General features: G+C 34.3%; 1 protein-coding gene and 1 long non-coding RNA gene across 11 annotated transcripts; both read right to left on the bottom strand.

The window, feature by feature from the left end:
• Positions 1-7,415: 7,415 nt before the first annotated feature.
• LOC107630163 (uncharacterized) lies at positions 7,416-8,364 on the bottom strand. The gene is made up of 2 exons (XR_015907306.1): positions 8,272-8,364; positions 7,416-7,614 (listed from the first exon to the last, which is right to left on the bottom strand). It is a non-coding gene; the product is annotated as an uncharacterized LOC107630163 (long non-coding RNA).
• Positions 8,365-12,980: 4,616 nt separating this feature from the next.
• Positions 12,981-21,089, bottom strand: LOC107623871 (uncharacterized). 10 transcript variants are annotated; one of them, XM_088508631.1, is made up of 7 exons: positions 20,379-21,059; positions 20,121-20,259; positions 17,882-18,216; positions 15,703-17,523; positions 14,168-14,759; positions 13,622-14,079; positions 12,981-13,539 (listed from the first exon to the last, which is right to left on the bottom strand). In XM_088508631.1, exons 4-7 carry the CDS (start codon positions 17,521-17,523, stop codon positions 13,216-13,218), a joined length of 3,195 nt encoding a protein of 1,064 aa, XP_088364757.1. In that variant the 5' UTR covers positions 17,882-18,216; positions 20,121-20,259; positions 20,379-21,059; the 3' UTR covers positions 12,981-13,215. The 10 variants fall into 10 exon arrangements, with proteins under 10 accessions (XP_088364757.1, XP_088364760.1, XP_088364758.1 ...); XM_088508634.1 differs by having other exon boundaries at positions 17,882-18,022; positions 20,121-20,283; positions 20,379-21,034; XM_088508632.1 differs by having other exon boundaries at positions 17,882-18,022; positions 20,379-21,034.
• Positions 21,090-21,467: the final 378 nt, after the last annotated feature.

Here is a 21,467-nt window from a genome sequence, read left to right as displayed (position 1 = left end):
CGGGTTTGGAATCATGAAAGCTTGAGTAAAAGTTTGAGTAAAAGTTTGAGGCAAACTTTTACTCAAACTTTTCACATCAGCCACCCTCTTTTGCTGATACCAACGTTTGGGCAAAAGTTTGGGGTCAAACTTTTGCTCCAACGTTGGCCTCCCCTTGCACACTCATGGATCCAACGTTTGCCAAAAAGTTAGAGGCAAACGTTGGCGCAAACTTTTGCTCTCCAGGGTGTGTTGTTCATGCGCCAACGTTTGCCAAAAAGTTTGAGGCAAACTTTTGCTCAAGCTTTTTGCCCAAAAGTTTGCGCAAAAGTTTGAGGCAAACTTTTGCTCCAGCTTTTTGCCCAAAAGTTTGAGGCAAACTTTTGGTCCAGCTTTTTGCTCCCTGGTTCATTTTCACTTATTCCAAAAGTTTGAGCTAAAGTTTGAGGCAAACTTTTGCTCAAACTTTTTGTCCTCTCTTCCTCCTAGCCATTCCTCCTTGCTTCAACCTTTTTCCAAACTTTCTTCACCTATCATTAATCAACCAAACACATCAAAGCTATGCTCAAAATCATGAGATATTCATTCTTTCATAATATGTGACAATTATAGCATAAAACCTCATGAAATTGCATTAATTCATACATGGTCGATTAAATCAAAGGAAACATGAAAATCTACCCAATTGGCTTGCTTATGGCTCAAGAAAGTGCATAATTCAATTGAAAACAAAAGAAAATGGCTAGTGAAACTAGGCTAAGATGACTTGTCATCAGCAGGCTCCTCCCATTTTTTTCGATTTTTTTCCTGATTTTTTTTTTTTTTTACGTCGTGCTGACCCTCGTTCTTTAAATGACCCTATCCCGAGGAGGACACCTGAAGGCGAGCCGTAATGGCCTCATCTCCGGCAAGCTCCTCCGATTTTGTTTTTTTCGTTTTTTTCCCGATTTTTTTTTACGTCGTGCTGACCCTCGTTCTTTAAATGACCCTATCCCGAGGAGGACACCTGAAGGCGAGCCGTCCGGCAGGCTCCTCCTTTTTTTCGTTTTTTTTTTTTCAGATTTTTTTTTTTTACGTCGTGTTGACCCTCGTTCTTTAAATAACCCTATCCCGAGGAGGACACCTGAAGGCGAGCCGTAACGGCCTCATCTCCGGCAGCCTCCTCCCATTTTTTCCGTTTTTTTTTCCTATTTTTTTTTACGTCGTGCTGACCCTCGTTCTTTAAATGACCCTATCCCGAGGAGGACACCTGAAGGCGAGCCGTAATGTCCTCATCTCTGGCAAGCTCCTCCGATTTTTTTTCTCGTTTTTTTCCCGGTTTTTTTTTTTACGTCGTGCTGACCCTCGTTCTTTAAATGACACTATCCCGAGGAGGACACCTAAAGGCGAGCCGTAATGGCCTCATGTACGGAAGGCTGCTCCGATTTTTTTTTTCGTTTTTTTTTCCGATGTTTTTTTTTCTTTTTTTTTTTTTACGTCGTGCTGACCCTCGTTCTTTAAATGACCCTATATCGAGGAGGACACCTGAAGGCGAGCCGTAATGGCCTCATCTCCGGCAGGCTCCTCCCATTTTTTTCGATTTTTTCCCAGTTTTTTTTTTTTTTTTACGTCGTGCTGACCCTCGTTCTTTAAATGACCCTATCCCGAGGAGGACAACTGAAGGCGAGCCGTAATGGCCTCATCTTCGGCAGGAACCTCCGATTTTTTTTTTCGTTTTTTTTCCCCGTTTTTTTTTTTTTAACGTCGTGCTGACCCTCGTTCTTTAAATGACCCTATCCCGAGGAGGACACCTGAAGGCGAGCCGTAGTGGCCTCATCTCCGGCAGGCTCCTCCGATTTTGTTTTTTTCGTTTTTTTTTTTTCGTTTTTCTTTTTTTTTTTTACGTCGTGCTGACACTCGTTCTTTAAATGACCCTATCCCGAGGAGTACACCTGAAGGCGAGCCATAATGGCCTCATCTCCGGCAGGGTCCTCCCATTTTTTTTCGTCTTTTTTTTTCGGTGGTTTTTTTTTTTTATACGTTGTGCTGACCCTCGTTCTTTAAATGACCCTATCCTAAGGAGGACACCTGAAGGCGAGCCGAAATGGCCTCATCTCCGGCAGGCTCTGATTTTTTTCAGGTTTTTTTTCCGATTTTTTTTTATACGTCGTGCTGACCCTCGTTCTTTAAATGACCCTATCCCGAAGAGGACATCTAAAGTCGAGCCGAAATGGCCTCATCTCCGGCATGCTCCTCTGATTTTTTTCGGTTTTTTTCCCTTTTTTTTCAGGTTTTTTTTTTTTTACGTCGTGGTGACACTCGTTCTTTAAATGACCCTATCCCGAGGAGGACACCTGAAGGCGAGCCGAAATGGCCTCATCACCAGCAAACTCCTCCGATTTTTTTTTCCTAGTTTTTTTCAGGTTTTTTTTTTTTATACGTCGTGCTGACCATCGTTCTTTAAATGACCCTATCCCGAGGAGGACACCTGAAGGTGAGCCGAAATGGCCACTTCTACGGCAAGCTCATTATCATTACAATATACCAAATATCAGCTCAACAGCAACAAATCCAACATAACCCATTAAAATTTAGTAATTCTGAACAATAAGTTATCAAATAATTCCCAATCTACATAATCAATCAATATCACCAATCAACAATTCCAAATCACAATCTCAACCATTCCAATCACAATTTCAGCCACAATTCAATATTCACATAATCAACCAATTAATCACAGCTATTAAATCTATTTGCAGTTATTCAATAAACCTTGTAGGCATTCTTAAATTAAAATCGTTTTGAACCCCCTACCTCGATGTCGCAATCGGCATACTTTAACGTAACAAATACCTTCTCTTTTAGTGTCAGGGCAGCAGTGGTAACTCTCACACAACCAGAACGGCAACAATACCAGCCTTTGCAACTTTGACCATGGTTGCAGTAAAATAGAGGATTTAAATTGAGTAGGAATCAAAAGCAATTTTCAGCCCTAGGGATTCAAGATAAAGCAAGGACTAAAATAGAATTAAAATCAGAACATGGCTACCATAGCAGTAACAAAACAAAACAAGTAAATGGATCAATCCTAAGGAAAAGATCAGACCAATACCCAGATAACAAAATCATAATCAGCAATGGCTTCAACCGTCCTATGGCAGCACCAATGACAACAGAAAACGGCCTCCTCTCCTTTCCGGTTCGTGATTCCAGTGGCAGCAATGATCTTGAACCCAACAAACAACAACGGCATTGGCGTTTTCTCAGATTCCAAAACCCATAAGCAGAAACAAAACTGGCGGGCCTTCCTCCTCCAGCGGCGGCTTGGCGAGACGCGGCAGCAGCAGAGTGCAACAACGGCGGTGCTGCAGCTCAGTAACGGCGATGCGGTGGCAGCTCGCGAGGATGGTGACGGCAACCCGCGGCGCTGACGGCGACAAGGCTGGTCGTGGGCTTCTCTTCGTGTGTCTCTCTCTCTTCGCGATTCTGTCCCATCGACGACGGCTTGTGAACGGATCGGCAGTAACGCAAGCTTGTGGGTCCATGGACGGGACGGCGACGGTGACGGCAGACAGCATCTCTTCTCTCTTGGATGCAAGCTCTCTCCTCTCCACCCTTCAGGCTTGACAGCGACGGTGGCGAGGCCCCAGCCACCGCCGTCTCCCTTCTCTTCCCTCTTTCTCCCTGTTTCCCCCTTTCTTCAATTTGTATGCATTTGTTATGAAGGAGGGTGAGGCTGCGGCTGTTAGGGTTAGGAACCGGGGAAATTAGGGTTCTAAGTTAATTTTGGGAATTAGGGTTAGAAATTAAAATTTTATAAAAGAATATGGATAGATATGAATAGATATTTTGATAAAATTGAAGGGTAGAATAATTTTAAAACCAAATACACTCTCTTAAAAATATTTAAGAACATTATTTATCAATATATTGCTAAGTTGAATTAATTATTTCTAATTTAAATTAAAAAAAATGCATATTAATCACATTTTTATAAAATGTAGTTTAAACTGAATATTTAATGATTCAAATTAAATGATATAACATTTTATTATTTTTCTATTACCAAAACTTTAATTTTAATCTACAAAATATCTAATTATAATAAAAATTGTACATAAATATTAACTTACTTAAACTTAAAGTATTTATAAAAATCAATTTAATCATTCCTAATAAGTTAATCTCTAAGAGTTCAAACTAATAAAATAAACCATAATTTATCCATAATAGAAATTTCTTAAATTAAGTTATATATTGCTTCCATTACTAAATCTTAATTTCAAATTATATGAAATAACAATTATAAAAAAATTACACAAGAGTATTAATTAACATAACTTCAAATATTAATAAAACTAATTTAATTACCCTTAATTAATTAATTTATAAGATAAGATATCAAATTAATAAAATAAATCGTAACTTTTTCATGATAAAAGCTACTTAAATTAAATCATACAATCCTTTCTTATTTTTCAATTACTAAAATTATACAAAATATTCCAATATAATAAAATTACTTAAGAATATTAATTGATTCAAAATAAAATTATCTCCGAATCTATTTAGTTATTTCTAATAAAATAATTTTTAAAATTATAAAGTTTTAAACTTAATAAAATAAAATCACAATTTATTTATAATTATATTTTCAAAAATGCGAAATGTTACATTCTATCCAACTTACAAAAATTTTCGCCCTCAAAAATTGATATAAGTAGAAGAAAAGATTTATATTCACATCCCTTTTTGAATATTTTAAATGTTCCAAGAAAATCATATCACATAAACATAGAAGAAAATATATTAGATGATGCAAAAGTTGATAAAAGTAATTTGATACAAACCAAATTTCAAAATCTAAAATTAAATAGGCACAATGTTCGTTTAGAACTCTTAATAAAGCATGATCACTTCCTCTTATTGTCTCAAAACTCCACAACTCCTTATAACTTCATAGATTGACCATATTCACTTTCCGTACGCACAAATCGTGTCCCTAAGAATTAGCGCATATAAGGAATACGAAACATGAGAAGAGAAAGACAAACGGCACGAAAGGTTTATGCAAGAAATTGGAATACTCAAGTTCACATTTGGACAAAGATGGTATTTCGCAAGGATTTGAAGGAATACGTGAGATTACTGAACTATATATATATATATATGCAACAAAATGTAGCATAATGCGGGTTAATTCAAAGATTAAGAAGAAATTTTGAATCAAACAGTTTCAATATGAACATCATTAGGAAAAATAGTACAACAATTTGGAACAACTTTAATTTGAAATAGAAGAAATTAGTTTATCTTTTTCAAAAAAAAATATTTAAATCCAATATTTTCCAAAATTACTAAACTAAGTATAAATAATATATTACTAGCAGAAGACCGTGCATGCACGGTTGGAAGATCTCTATTTACTAAATTCTTTTATTTGATTATGTTTATAAAAAATATTATTGTTATTTTATTAAAAAATACGGGTAATATATATTGACTTAAAAAAAATAAACAATATCTTAATTATATTATTTTTAACAAAAAACACTATAAAATTTGACACTTACCAAAATATTATCGTTTGAATAATTTTCTTAAAAGAGGCATGACTTAAAGTTAATAATGCAGTTGACTTGAAGCAGACTTTTATTGTAAATAGAAACTAAAATATTAGTAACGCATTTTAGTTATGTATTTAGATTATTTTCATGTCATATGTTCTCCTGTAAAATTAAAAAAATACCTGTCTTTAAATAATTTAACATTAATTTGTATTTTTTACTATCTTTTTGAATTGACAACTTTTAAGAAAAATTTTAACTAAATTTATAAACAAATAAATACATTTATTGTAATATAAAAATAAAAGTAACTATGTAGTTTTTTTTTTAACTAATTAACTATTAAGATTATTTTTTTATAGGCATACCAATTAAAAATTTGAATTATCATTTTTTTGGTATAATTATGCCAAAATAATATTTAGCATATACTTAATCATGTGTTTCAAAAATTAATTAATTCAATTTAAAAAACTACAAAATATTAAATAAACATAAAAAATGAAAAATATAGTCGTCGTAATTAACAATTAATTTTATAAGTTTATAATCATTAGTTTGTGGCATAAATTGAAATATAATAATAAAGCAAGCATAAAATAAACATGAAGTGTATCCGTATTGCCTTCCTAAGAATATCTTAGAAAATAAAATTTAATTTTACTAATATGGTCTAAGAAAATTAAAATATCAATAATACTCCTATCACAAAATTGATATATGATCTATATATTTAGATTAGGAATTCAATCTTGAACTGAGAACAAAAGTGAAACATATAAAAAATAAAGCCCAAATCTCTAAACTCAAGCAAAATAAACATTTCATAAATCAAACATTTTCCACAGAACCAAATGAAAGATGCATAGTATAAGGAGAAAATGAAACGAAAAGTTCTCTTGAGACAGATAACAATACAGTGAAGATGATTGGCATAAAGAAATCATTCACATAGAATTAGGTATAATTAAATAAAGAAATAAAGAAGACGAAAAAAAAAAAAGCTCCAAATAATACACCAAGACTGAGAACAAAGAACAAAAAGACATTTGAGATCTTGGAATGGAAAGAATATAAAATTAAAAAATTTAGAAACTCGTTATGTAATTGGAGATATTTTAGTATTTTCAGCTCCACAAATAACCTCGAAAAAACAAATGAAAAATCAAAACGAACAAAATAAAAATTCAGTAATTTTAACTCAATTGCAATAACATCCCTAGCTTAAAGGCATTCATGGTATGTATTTTGGTTAGGAATTGTCTTTAATTTGAAAGCATGTCATGTGACTAAATAAGTACTACACAATTCGAACAACTAAATGGCATGTGATAAACACATAACAGAATTTATTTATTCGAACAACTAAATAATGTACCTTACCTTCTCCCCCATAAATTTCATCTTTTGCCTATTTGGTAATGGCATGTGATAAATACGTAACATAACTTATATTAGCACACTCAGTAAGAATACCATGTACCGTTTTATGGTGTTTAATGAGTACAAATGAGTACATTGAGTACATTGACATAATTACAATACAAAGTAGTAACATGAATTGATCCCTTATGCAATGCTAAATATCTATCAACCAATTATATAAATCAACATTCTAAATCCTAGTAACAACATATGATGACATCTAAAAAGAAAGATTTCAATCTGGTACCCTTTGTGTGACAACAAAAGGAAATTAGAAAAACAAACTTAATATCCAACAATTCTTAATATAAACCTACTATTTTTCTCATTCAGTAAACTTCTTTTGTTTTCTTCACAGCAGGAATAGATACATTCTCTAAATCAATGAAAATATTTAAATGGCATACTTTCAGCATAATAATCACAAAAAAAAAAAGAGAAAAACCAAGACCTCCTAAAAAGTGAGAAAGTATTTTAAACAGGTTCCAAATAAAAATCGTGATGCACGCCTATATATAAATAATAAGGCACAGAGGTGAAAAATAAAATGAAAAATAACAAAAAACAGAGTAATATGAATGAAGAGTCATACCCAGCACTGGCACCGCCGCCACTGCAAAACCAGAGCGGACCATCAAAAGCAAATCGTCATCCATCACGCCTATCACTCATAACACGTCAGAATAGAGGGAAACAAAATATACATTGATAAAATAAGTATCCAAGAAGATAAAAACCAAAAGATTAGAGAAACAACAGAATAAAATAAAGGAACCCAGCGGTTGAAATTACACCATACAGATTTTTAAAGAATTTTCCACTGTTTTAAAACAATAGTTTTTCGAAATTGAATGCATAAAAGGGCATAATTCAACAGTTAGATATAGAGAGATAAATAGCTCCAATCTGAAGCAAATGGTGAAAAAAAATGACAGAACAGCAACACTTATTAATTATTTAGTTCAACACCCAAGAAAACAGAAGGGAAAAAAATATTCAGACAAGGAAAAAAGAAATAAATAAAAGAGAGAAACAAATAACCATAAGTTTCTTACTAATTTTATTTCATAAGAGAGGTAAACAAAATATGTATTTAGAAAGTAAATAATCAAGAAGATAAAATACCATAAAATCAGAAAACCAGAAAAAAAAACAATAAACCAGTGAATACAATTGCACCCTATAAATACATTAACTTATTTTTACACACATAAACTTTCACATATCATAAAAAGGTAAAATTTATAAACCCACACAAAAGAAAACAAAAGAATAATTCATATAAAAAATAAACAAGTAGTGGTCTTACTTAACTTACCCAAAAGTATTTTATCTCTGAACCCAAAAACTGCTGCACAATTGAAGAAGCAAAAAAAAAAAAGGCAACAAGACCAAATTTGCCTCTCAACTCCTGTGTCCAAACCAGCTCCTTTCAATGAGATAAAAATTAGAATAAAGAAATGAAGGAAATAGGTAAGGAAGGGTTACTTTGCGACTTTTTGAAGGCTGGTGTAGGCTTCGAGCACATTGGATTACGTGATTCACAGGATTTTGGATCTCTCTGAAACACAAAATAGAGAAAATCCATCATAAAAAAGGGAAGGAATATCATAGCAACTTGCAACAATCCAGGCGAAAATCAAGACACAATTTTTCACACTTCAACCAGGGAAGCAAAAACAGATCGAAATAACACGAAAGAAAAATGAATATTTTTATCTTAAATTAATAATTAATCTTAAATAATTAGAGAGTTATCTTTATCTAACCAAAGTAATTAAGTACCAAAAATTAGCTAATTACCATGCAATCAAATTAAATATCAATGAAACCCGTTAAACCTTAAAACCCAATGATAAAACAGCACAAGCAATACTAAATTAGTGTTTTGCATCATCCTAATTAAGACACTTGTTTCCTTTTTACTCTAGGAAGATTAGATGCAAATAAAAATGACAAAAATATGGCCCCATAAAAAGAGATAGTTAAGAATGAAGGCAAAATATATCAAACTTACACTGGGGACAAGAACAGGAAGGCAGAAATTATGTTTCCTGAGCAAGACAAAAGAAAGTAATTAAGATCAATGATGATATAGTATATACAATTGAAGTAACTAATTAATTAGAGTATGTGAGAGACCTAAGATGCCGACAACAGTTCAAGTGATTTCTCCTGAGCATGCATATTAATTAAAAGTTTTCAATATACAAACTCTAAAATCACAATGAAACCATCTCATGAAAGCATCATATGATTAAGCCGCAAACAAAAAGTAAACTGCTCCATGTTCATCTAGTTCTTATCAATTCTTTTAAATTATGGAATATAAATTTTTCAGGTTTATTGAATGATAGAAAAATCTCAGCAATTGAGATTTTAATCAAAAGAAAATGCATTAGACTTAAAAGAATGTTAAAATCTAGTAAAGGCTTTGGTGAGAATTGCATACACCTTACTCAAATCACTACCAACCCATCAAATATAAAGTCTAAAAAAATTCATAAAAACATAAGCAATTTTGTCCAATTAATAGATACTGAGAAACAAATATTAATATTCTACGGTAGATGCAATTCCTTTAAAGAGTAATAAGATAAGTTTCAAGAAACCAATTTACAAATATAGTAGACTTTTTTCTCAATAAAATTTACTTGAACGAAGTCATAACATATAAACATATGAAGACAAAAGAATTATTTTATAGAAGATCATACTAACTGTCTGATTTACTTAATTCCATTGGCAACAATGAAAGAGTCTATAGTTTTCCCAAATCTATGAAAAGTTACCACTCCCCAATGTACTTCCTTTGCCTACTTCACCACCTCAATGATCTCTGTAACAATTCCAACTTGGTTGATCTACATTACAATGGGGTATATAAAATGTATGAGCTTTAGAAGTGAATATTACGATATGTACTTTGGTCACCATAGCAATTATCACTATTATAAGACTGGAACTGCATGTATCTCAGTCTTTATAGACTTGATAAAAATCAGGTCAATGGAAAATAAAGAAAAGAAAAAAAACAACAAAGGTCAATCTGTTGAGCTTTGTTTTCTTTCTTAATTTCATGTTCTAATCTCCTTTTAATATATATTTTTTTAAGTCACAAACTTACAGCAGAATCAGAAATTGCATCAAAGATTATATGTAAATTTAACAAAACAGTAAGTTCATACTTGCGCTTCTATGTCGTGATTTTTAATGGCAATGGAAGAACAAAAAGAAAAAGCAGCAAAAAATCAATTAAAAAAATGAACTTATCAACAGAGGTAGTAGCTATTACCATGAAATTGAAGTTTGAATGAAGGAAAGCGTTGCAGCCGCAGTGGTTTGTTCATTGCTTATGTAGACATTGGGTTCATCACTTCTTCCTACAATCTTACAGCGTACATCACAGCAAAGAGTAACTTCTGGGTTCTGTCTAATTGGCTGTTTTTGGACTTTGCTCTGTATTTATAATTATCGTAACAATTAAATTAAATTTATGCACGTTTAAAGATTGACAAAAACAAATGCATAAGTAAAATACTATAGAAATCCATGTCAGAGGAAGAACAGCAATAAAAAAAATAACAAAATAGCAATTAAAAAAAATTAATTTATCAAAAATAGCTCATGCAACAGTGTTTTAATATGGGTAAAAAACTTGTAAACTCTATCTTCTAATTTATTGCATAAAGAAGCAACTTTTTTCAAACTCTGGATATCCAAACATCTTTATTAACGAAATATGATTAATTTTATGAAGAAAAAGTGAGAACAATTTTGAACTAAACAAAGGAACCCCATCAAAGTCCATTTAAAAAAGAGCGTTACATGCATACTCTAGTATTACTCTCTCAATGCGTTTTGCATTAAACATCAAGAAATCATCTCCAACTAACTGCACAATATTGCAATGAGTAGAAACCATTCAAATAATTGTTAAAAACTTCTAATTTGTATGCTTATTCAGTATGACTATATTTTTTGAATTTCTTTTACTATGTGCAGGAAGTTGAAGTTCACGGCCAAAAGATACCACTGGTATTTTTCTAAGAGATGAAGATTCCTGCAAAAAATCAGAACAAAACCTTTAAACATAAATTTCTTAAGTCCGTATGTTGGTTCCAGCTCAAATGATTGACCACAAAAAAGTTTCAAATATTTCCAAACCTAAATCCTTTTCTTAAAATCAAATCCAGCTGATATAAAAGCATGGCCTTTGTTTATTTGTTTTGAGTTAAAAAAAATATATGGAAACAGCAACGGAAACGAATTACTTTTATAGACTCATCGTTCTCAACTTCCTTCCTCATCATGGATATACCTATCTGACAACATGCAAAAGAATAACATAATGCTTTTGCAGTATTTTTCTATTGACTAAATTAAAAATTTAAATTAATCATTCAAAGGCATAAAAAATCTTTATGAGTACCTAACAAACTTGTTTTCATAATGGTATTACCTAGTCTTTAGGCAATCTGTATAATAATATATAATTCCAATATCCACCCCCCAATGCACAAACAGGAATGTCAAGAACAGCAGGATTTGGAACATTGAGCAACTGCAAAACACAATAATAGATTAAGTTATGGTAAGATTAGGATTGTATGATAAAAGATAAGCTCAACTTATTTGCAAAAGTCACTTGATATACTGGAGGAATGATCAAATATATAAATCTAAACTTAGAAAATCTCCAAGATATGTAATAACTCTTAAGGGATAATATCAAAATACTTATACCAACAGTAAGAACACACAACTTCGACAACATAATAGGACACATGTTAAGAAAGGTGGGGAAAAAATAAAAGGGGTACGAATTCTTTTTTCCTCTATTTTTCCTCTGTTTTCTTATATTGTTGTCGGGGTTAGAGTGTACCATGGTAAGAAAAGATTTTGAGGAGCCTCCCAATAAGCTTCCTACCTATTAGTGTTGATAACCTTATCTTATAGAGTATTTACCCAAATTGGTCCCCAAAGAATTTTGAAGTGGACGTTTTGGTCCCCAACAAAATTTAATTATGTAATTAGTCCCCAACTTTTGTAAACGTCCGTCATTTTAGTCCTTTTGTTGGTTTTTTCCGTGAAATTCTAACGGTAGAGTCCAACGTGTCATGTTAATGTGTTGAGTCAGCTGTTAAATGCCACATGGGATGAAAGACAAAATAGTCCCTAGAAATACAACTACAGATTTGTTCTTGTATGATGCCCTAAATCCTAAAACAATGGTGTGAAGGTCATAATCATCCTCGTGTGCTACTCTGAAAACGTGTAACCATGGCAAGTGGAGGGAATTCAACAAGTTCTTATTGTCAACGAGTTATTAGAGGTAGCGGAGATGGTAGTGCTAGCAGTGCTTCAGGTGGCCCCAAATTTGGAATTGCAAGAAGGGAGAATCCAAGATGCCACTGTGGAGCTTATGCCATTGTTGTGGAATCTGGAACAGATAAGAACCCAAGAAGACCTTTCTTTGGTTGTCCTTATTATAGGGTAAGAAACGTTGGGTATGGTATTTTCTTTATGCATTGTTAAATTCATGGGTTAACTCTGATTTTGTGCATTTTCCCCTTCAATGTAGGAGAATCTTCCACACTGTAAATTTTTTATATGGTTTGACAAAATTTTTTCCCATGAAATGCAAGATAGCCAGCATAATGTTGTACTGGAAGAGAGGGTGAAGAAGTTGAAAGATTTGGTAGATGAATTAGAGAAGAAGACTAAGAATATAAGTAAAAGGAGGGAGTGGAGCAGTCATTGGAAAAATGTGTTCTTTTTCATGCTAGGTTTTTTGGTTTGTATTTTTTTAGGAAAGATATAGTTAGGTAGGAAAAGAAGGGAATTAAGTGCTTATTATGTATGGATATATTGTAATTGAATAATTGATCAAAGTGTAATTGCTAATATTATAGTCTGTCAGAATTGTGTAATGAAATTTCCTTTGCCAAATATTAGAATCATATGCATTCACAAAAATAATGTTTCAAAAACCTGATTTAATACAAATCACATCACTCATAATTATCAAAATAGTCTAATAACCATAATTTCATATATTTGAAATCAAGCATCAAAGTTCTAAATATTCCAACAAAAAACTTACTCCTAGCTAGTTTATATCTGTTGCTAGCATCAAAGATACATTCCAAAAGCATAGCTCAAAGTTGCATAAATGCACTACATAACCATAATCTGTTACAAAAGGGTCTTAATAAACTAAACAACATAACTACAATCAGCATGATATCATAGAGCAATATCATTTCTTCTTTTGGAGGTTGAGTCCTGGTGTAGGCATGAACTTGAATATTCTGGCAGCAGTTCCAGAGCTTGTAGCAGCAACTGTTTCCGGAGAGATTCTTGGTATCTGATTCGGATGGAGTGACCTAGGCACTGGAGCAAATGGGGCTGTAGGTGGAGGAGTTAAAGTTGGTGGAGGTAAAGGTCTTGGAGCCGAAACAAGCTTCATAGGAGGTGTTGGGGCAGTGACTGGAGCTACATGAGGTCTCAGAATTTGTTGTTTAGGTCTTGGAGGCCTAAAACTTGTTGATGCAACTTGGTTGGATGAGTTAGTAGTTTGCTCCTAACACAAGACAAAGTAACAAAACAAGTAAGTACATGAATGGCATACAAAGCATCGAATATAATCCAATTTAGAAAGGTACCTGTGGCTGTGGTTGAGGGGCTGAGAGGGTTACTTGTACTTCTTCCTGTGACCCTGCTGCAATGGTGGATCCATTTCCATTACCCTTTTTTTTACCTTTATTCTTTGGTGGGGGTTTAGGCCTTGGTGGTCCCTTGCATGTTTTTGCATTGTGGCCAGATTCGCCACATTTTTGACAGGTAACCTTGAATGTTCGTCGTCCTTTTGTTCCATCACGCACGTCTTCAACAGGGTCCGCCTTCCTTTTTTTCTTCGTGGGGCGGCCTGCAGGTCTCCTAATGATGGGTGGCTCTGGAGATAGTAGTCCAGTCTTCACCCAATACTCTTCTGAGTTGACAGGTTTCATGACATGCTCATAGGTTGCTCTAAATGCATCCATCTTTAGCCAAGGATGCACATATAGTTCTGGCCTATCACACCTCTTTTGAATAGCTGCTAATGCATGAACACATGGTATTCCTACAAAAGAATTAACTAGCATTGACTTTAATACAGCAGAATGCATATCTTAAACTCATGTAAGTCAAATACAATATGTTATGACTACCTGTCAGTTGCCACATATTGCAGGTACAAGTATGCCTTCCAAGATTAACACCAACCTTCTTTGAATGTGTCTGCACCTCAAACACGTTACGATCATTGTCACCAGTCCATTGAGCCGTCCAGAATTTAGTATCCTTCATAAGGTCCTCCAATTTCCTTTGCTGAACTGGTGCCAGTACTCCAGTGTAGGTGCTTAGAATCTTCTTGTGTTTTACCATTCTCCTCATCAAGTAGCAACGAAGCTCCTCCAACATGGTGAGAATAGGCTTTCCCCTATAGTGGTTAATTTTGGCGTTCCAGACCTCACTCATGTTGTTGGTCACGTTGTCAAGTTTTGGCCAATGACTAAAATAAGATTTGGTCCAGCAAGAAGGTTGAAACTTTGCAAGATATGCCCATGCTTCTTCGTTCATCCTCTTTAGCCTCTGCATATGATGTTGGAACTCTGCATCTGTACTACTCTTTGCACATGCCCACACTATATTTTTTAGTTGTTTATCCTTGAACTTCCCAATAAAATTCTTCCAAATGTGTCTTACACAATTCCTGTGGTGTGCATTTGGCATCACCTCATGCAAAGCAGGCAGTAAACCCTGAAGAAGGCATCAAAATGAACAAACACATATACAGACTTTTTTAATAAAATCATAGATCAGACAGTAAGATCCCCAAAAAATTTATTTATCAGACAAATAAGCCCCTAAGTAAATTATTTATCAGACAGATTAGTCCTTAGTAATATAATTTGACAGTCATCTAGACCCTTTCATCCACCCGAAACCTTATTAGAACACTATTTCATATTAACTTCACCTAAATTCAATTCAAATATAATGACATCAATTCAAATTTAATTACTACAAATAGTACAATTCAAATAAAAGACAAGAGCATAAGAGACTTATAATCAATTACACTAATTCAAATGTCACGCATTCCACTAATAATATTTGCCAATAATATCACATGAACAGTAACATGCTCTTTATATAACATGAATAGTAACATGCTATTGTACATGCTCTTTATATAACATGAACAGTAACATGCAATTATAACATGAATAGTAACATGCTATTATATTATGCAACAATGTACATGATATTATTAGGTGAAGAAGTAACATGCTCTTTATATATGCCAATAATATCACATTAATAGAAACACACTTTTTTGTATGGCACGCTTCCTCATCCAATAAATATGCAACAATATAAAGATTAGCTTGAGACATGATTATATATACGCAGAAAACAAAGTGGAAAAATTAATTTACGACCAAATTTCAGTATAACTTGTGATATTGAAATAAAAGAAGCAGTATTAATTATTAACCAACCAGATTTTAGGATAGAAGAGAAAATACAAGTAAGCGTTAACATTCACAAATATAATCACAGTAAGCATTAACAACAATTATAACAATTCTATGCAACTATTATAACAACAATTCAATTCAAATGCAACCACACCAACCCAAATTTAATCACAGCAAGTAAAATAAAGTCAAATACAATCAGTGCAATGGTTATTTACCTTTTGTTGATCCGAGATAAAATTCCATTCTTCTGTTGAGCAGTTACCAATATCTTCTTGAAGAAGTTGTAAAAACCACTTCCAACTTTGTTTTGTTTCACTGTCAACCACCGCATAGGCAATCACATAGAAGTGATTGTTTGCATCTTGAGCTACAGCAGACAACAATTGCCCCCCATAATATCCTTTCAAGTGACATCCATCCAACCCAATCAGTGGTCTGCAACCAGCCTTAAACCCCCTTTTACACCCTTCCAGACAAATATACAGTTTGCTAAACAATGGCGGTGAACCAGGAATTGTGGGGGTTGTTTCCAGCAATGCAGTGCTGCTAGGATTACTTCTGTGTATTTCAGTGAGATAATCTCTCAACTTTCCATACTGAGCCCTCTCATTCCCAACATACCTTTCCCTAGCAACCCTTAAAGCTCTATAAATCATCTTGTCACTGCACACCACATTAAAGTCTATCTTAATATGATCAAAAGCTTCGCCATGAGTCATGTGAGGTTGGGTCAATAACCTCTTCTCTAATTTATCAGCCACCCATTTCTGATCAGCCATGTTAGACCCGAATTCCCTAGCACAAGTATGTTTAGGCTCATACGTCTTAATCTGGTAGCACCCTCTAGCACTATTCCAGGCACAATAAATCAGCCAGGGACATTCATTATCATCACTGCTAGGGACAATAGCAGTTCCATTCTCTCCAGAATTATCCACTTCTGCAGCATCAGTCTCTTTCCTTTTAGCCTTACATTTAGCCTTGAACTTTGCCTTTGCAATCATAGCCTTCTCTTCCCCACTTGCACACTTGCATCTAACTCTTCTATTATCATTTTTAGCATAAAAAATCCTCCTTCCTTCAGCAATAGTATAGTCCTTTAAGGCATGCTTGAATTGATCCAATGTGGCAAACTCCATGTTCAATTGGAGTTGAACATCACCAAAGTCTGCTTCCTCATTGAATTGGGGCCAATCAAAATCATCTCCCTCATTGTCTGATGATTGAGGTGTATCAAACCCCTCTGACTCAAATCCTAAACCATCAGACTCATCACTAAAGATATCATCCCCTTCCTCTGCTATACCCGGTCCAACACCAAATTCTGACCTACCAGTAGTAGGACTAGGCCTAGCAGTAGGAGTAGGCCCAACAGTTATATTGGGCCCATATTTGTCATTGGGCCTAGTAGTCTGTTTAGGCCCACCTTTCTTCCTTGCATTATCCTTTTTTCCAACAGCTTTCTTTTTACCCTTCTTATCTCTGTTGCCACCTTTTCTCTTTGTTTTCTTCATGAGTTCTTCATCTTCAAAGCTATCATAGCTATCATCGGTGTCATCCTCAAATCCTGGAGGTGGGGGTTTATACGCCTCGTCTTCAGCACTTTCATAGCTATCATAGCTATCGTTGTCAGAAATTGGTTCATCAGACAAGACCTCGGCCTCACTATGCTCATCAGTATCATCGCTATCCTCAAAATCAACATCTTCCATAATTGGATGATCAAAGAACAGACACAATTCATCCGTCTCTCTGTCCTCCCTCTTTTTGTCACACATCTCTCTGATTTCCTTATCTCCATATATAGGATGTAGGCCTGCTTCATAACTAGGAGCTGTTGGGTCATACCAATACATCTTTTTGTATGCATGGTAGCCAAGTTCTTCAAACATTTTCTTCAAATCAAAATAATTCACTAAATCAAGATCCAAAGGAGGAAATCTCTTTACATTCCCATTAATGTAAAGTAGTTCACCCTTGTTATCTTTGACAAAACTCCCCCCATGTTGAAAGACAGGGATAACCCAATCAGTCATCTGTAATCCATAAACATGGAATAAAATGTCAAAACCAGAACACAAACTTATACAGAGCAATTTCATATTAAACAACAACTGCTCAAACTTTAATTTCCTAATTGTGATAACTAGATTAATTAATGTATAAAGTGTATTTACCACAAAATATTGAATCTTTTTAATGTTAAACTCATATATGCATGCATTACGTCACTTATCAGTAACTGATTTTCATAATAATGAAGAACTTAAAAACACTTTCTTCAGTAACTAATTTCTATTGCCAGAAACAGATACACAAGGTAAACACATTCGAACAATTGCAACGATGATCAACTATACCATCCGCATCATAATAGAGAAAAGATATACTAACCTGACCGGTGAAGACCGATAGACCGGCAAAACCTTCTTCTACAATAACTTCGTTTGGTACAAAGTCTTGAGTCAACAATGTCAGCGAGGTCGTCGGAAGACTGACTACCGATTCACGTGGTGGTGGCTTTCTTTGTAAAACCTAGGGGAAGAGAGGGTGCTGGTTGTAATTTCGTTTTGGGGGAGGAAGACAAAAATGGACCTTTAAAACCACTCAGCTAACGAAACGACACACACCCTTATGTCCTACTCCCAAAACGACGCGTTTAGCATCATTCAGAATAGGGACCAATTTGTCTTGATTGAACATGTGGCACTTAACGGCTGACTCATCACCTGAACGTGACACGTTGGACTCTACCGTTAGAATTTCACGGAAAAAACCAACAAAAGGACTAAAATGACGGACGTTTACAAAAGTTGGGGACTAATTACATAATTAAATTTTGTTGGGGACCAAAACGTCCACTTAAAAATTCTTTGGGGACCAATTTGGGTAAATACTCTATCTTATATTAGACCAAGAGTACAACCAATCATTTCAATTAGAAACCACAAAGAAAGATCTAAATTGAAGCTCATAGCAGCATAGACAACAACCCAAAATATAGACACATATGAATGAAGAATAAGTTATCAGATTTAGAGTTGAAGTCTAAATTGACCAAATAAAAAGAAACCACTGTAAGTTTGTTAATAAAGCCAAATTTAAATTTGCATTTTGTAAATAAAGTCAGAATATTATTTGAGAAAATAGAATCCAGAATATCACTAATTATCTGATCCAACCTAACAAACAATACTTGAATATAGTAAAATTAGGCCAAATTCTTTGCAAGCTTTCAGCATCAATTTGTAACAAAAACCATAAAGTAATAGAAGCACTTAAAAAAATACAAAAAAATAGTGAACAGAAGCTCCAAAACAAATGCTCGCATAAAAGGACTGAAAGCTAGAATGTAACAAAGCAATTAAGGACTGAAAGGAGCTGTAACAACAGAGCAGTAAAAGAACCAGAAGCTAGTCATTCATCCCTCTTACACCAGATTAATTAACAAATTTCTTAAACTACAACTTGAGGTGTATGAAAGCCTTTCAATCAGAACCCTGCAAGAGTCTTCAAATTTGAGTTTAATAGTTGAACATTTAAACTATACTAAACATACTCAACTTTCACCTCCAATTGGTTGCATCTCAATATCATTCCAGAATTAAAAATTATAAAGTCTCAAAGTTACTGACTTAGAAAACAAAACCTGACTTTTACTGCATAATACATCTTACTTTAAAAATCCAAATCTTTAAAACCACAACTCTAACAATTCTAAATTCTTTTGAAATTAAAGTGTTAGAACCAGAGCTTCATTTAAAATTGGTTCCATTTAAAAATGCAAACTGGAGAATTTCTAATAGAGGAAACAAGTTGCTGCTGTGTTAAACGTTCTGCAGAAAAACCAGATTTGACATCCATAATTCAAAAATTCACCATAAATCATAAACTTAATGAAAAAGTCTCAAATTCAGCAGTCTAGCTCCCTATATTCCCAAGCTTAATCCGGACTTGGTCCCACGCAATTCCGATAATCACAGAATTAGTTGTAGTTTTTCAAAGTTGCTGACTCGGTATAGAAATTACGCAGAAAATCAGATTTTAGAATTCAACTTTGAAAAATCATAACTAATTCTCTAGTTGATACGAAACCTTCAAAATTGAGTTTTCACAATTACACTTAATATAATTTACTTAACACTTAAATTCTTATCATTTCAGTCACTATAGAGTCACTGATTCACTTTCAAAGTTGCCGTTTATTTTCAAGAGAACCTGATTTTCAGCAAACCATTTAGTATTCAAAACCCAACCCTTCAATACCCCTCAAAACCAATTCCAAATCAACCACCAACCAAGCTCATTATCATTACAATATACCAAATATCAGCTCAACAGCAACAAATCCAACATAACCCATTAAAATTCAGTAATTCTGAACAATAAGTCATCAAACAATTCCCAATCTACATAATCAATCAATATCACCAATCAACAATTCCAAATCACAATCTCAACCATTCCAATCACAATTTCAGCCACAATTCAATATTCACATAATCAACCAATTAATCACAGCTATTAAATCTATTTGCAGTTATTCAATAAACCTTGTAGGCATTCTTAAATTAAAATCGTTTTAAACCCCCTACCTCGATGTCGCAATCGCATACTTTAACGTAACAAATACCTTCTCTTTTAGTGTCAGGGCAGTAGCGGTAACTGTCACACAACCAGAACGGCAACAATACCAGCCTTCGCAACTTTGACCATGGTTGCAGTAAAATAGAGGATTTAAATTGAGTAGGAATCAAAAGCAATTTTCAGCCCTAGGATTCAAGACAAAGCAAGGACTAAAATAGAATTAAAATCAGAACATGGCTACCATAGCAGTAACAAAACAAAACAAGTAAATGGATCAATCCTAAGGAAAAGATCAGACCAGTACCCAGATAACAAAATCATAATCAGCAATGGCTTCAACCGTCCTATGGCAGCACCAGCGACAACAGAAAACGGCCTCCTCTCCTTTCCGGTTCGTGATTCCAGTGGCAGCAATGATCTTGAACCCAACAAACAACAACGGCAGTGGCGTTTTCTCAGATTCCAAAACCCATAAGCAGAAACAAAACTGGCGGGCCTTCCTCCTCCAGCGGCGGCTTGGCGAGACGCGGCAGCAGCAGAGTGCGACAACGGCGGTGCTGCAGCTCAGTAACGGCGATGCGGTGGCAGCTCGCGAGGATGGCGACGGCAACCCGCGGCGCTGCCGGCAACAAGGCTGGTCGTGGGCTTCTCTTCGTGTGTCTCTCTCTCTCTCTTCGCGATTCTGTCCCATCGACGACGGCTTGTGAACGGATCGGCAGTAACGCAAGCTTGTGGGTCCATGGACGGGACGGCGCCGTGAAGCAGCTCGACGGCGAGCTCCAGGGCGGCGACGGTGACGGCAGACAGCATCTATTCTCTCTTGGATGCAAGCTCTCTCCTCTCCACCCTTCACGCTTGACAGCGACGGTGACGGCGGCGAGGCCCCAGCCAGCGCCGTCTCCCTTCTCTTCCCTCTTTCTCCCTGTTTCCCCCTTTCTTAAATTTGTATGCATTTGCTATGAAGGAGGTTGAGGCTGCGGCTGTTAGGGTTAGGAACTGGGGAAATTAGGGTTCTGACTTAATTTTAGGAATTAGGGTTAGAAATTAAAATTTTATAAAAAATTATAGATAGATATGAATAGATATTTTGATAAAATTGAAGGGTAGAATAATTTTAAAATTAAATATACTCTCTTAAAAATATTTAAGAACATTATTTATCAACATATTGCTAAGTTGAATTAATTATTTTTAATTTAAATTAAAAAAATAAGCATATTAATCACATTTTTATAAAATGCAGTTTAAACTCAATATTTAATGATTCAAATTAAATGATATAACTTTTTATTATTTTTCTATTACCGAAACTTTAATTTTAATTTACAAAATATCTAATTATAATAAAAATTGTACATAAATATTAACTTACTTAAACTTAAAGTATTTATAA

The sequence above is a fragment of the Arachis ipaensis genome, chromosome B3, assembly GCF_059453495.1.
Source record: "Arachis ipaensis isolate K30076 ecotype BB chromosome B3, ASM5945349v1, whole genome shotgun sequence".
Taxonomy (NCBI): Eukaryota; Viridiplantae; Streptophyta; class Magnoliopsida; order Fabales; family Fabaceae; genus Arachis; species Arachis ipaensis.
This window is presented reverse-complemented; position numbering and strand designations above follow the sequence as displayed.

Excerpts from the sequence above, each read along its gene's own strand:
- LOC107623871 (XM_088508626.1), bottom strand. The coding sequence starts at position 20,765 with ATGGGACAGAATCGCGAAGAGAGAGAGAGAGACACACGAAGAGAAGCC. Across the intron at positions 14,760-15,702 it reads TTATCTCGGATCAACAAAAG|GGTTTACTGCCTGCTTTGCA; the intron begins GTAAATAACCAT and ends TGCCTTCTTCAG. Across the intron at positions 13,540-13,621 it reads CCCCTCAACCACAGCCACAG|GAGCAAACTACTAACTCATC; the intron begins GTACCTTTCTAA and ends GTCTTGTGTTAG.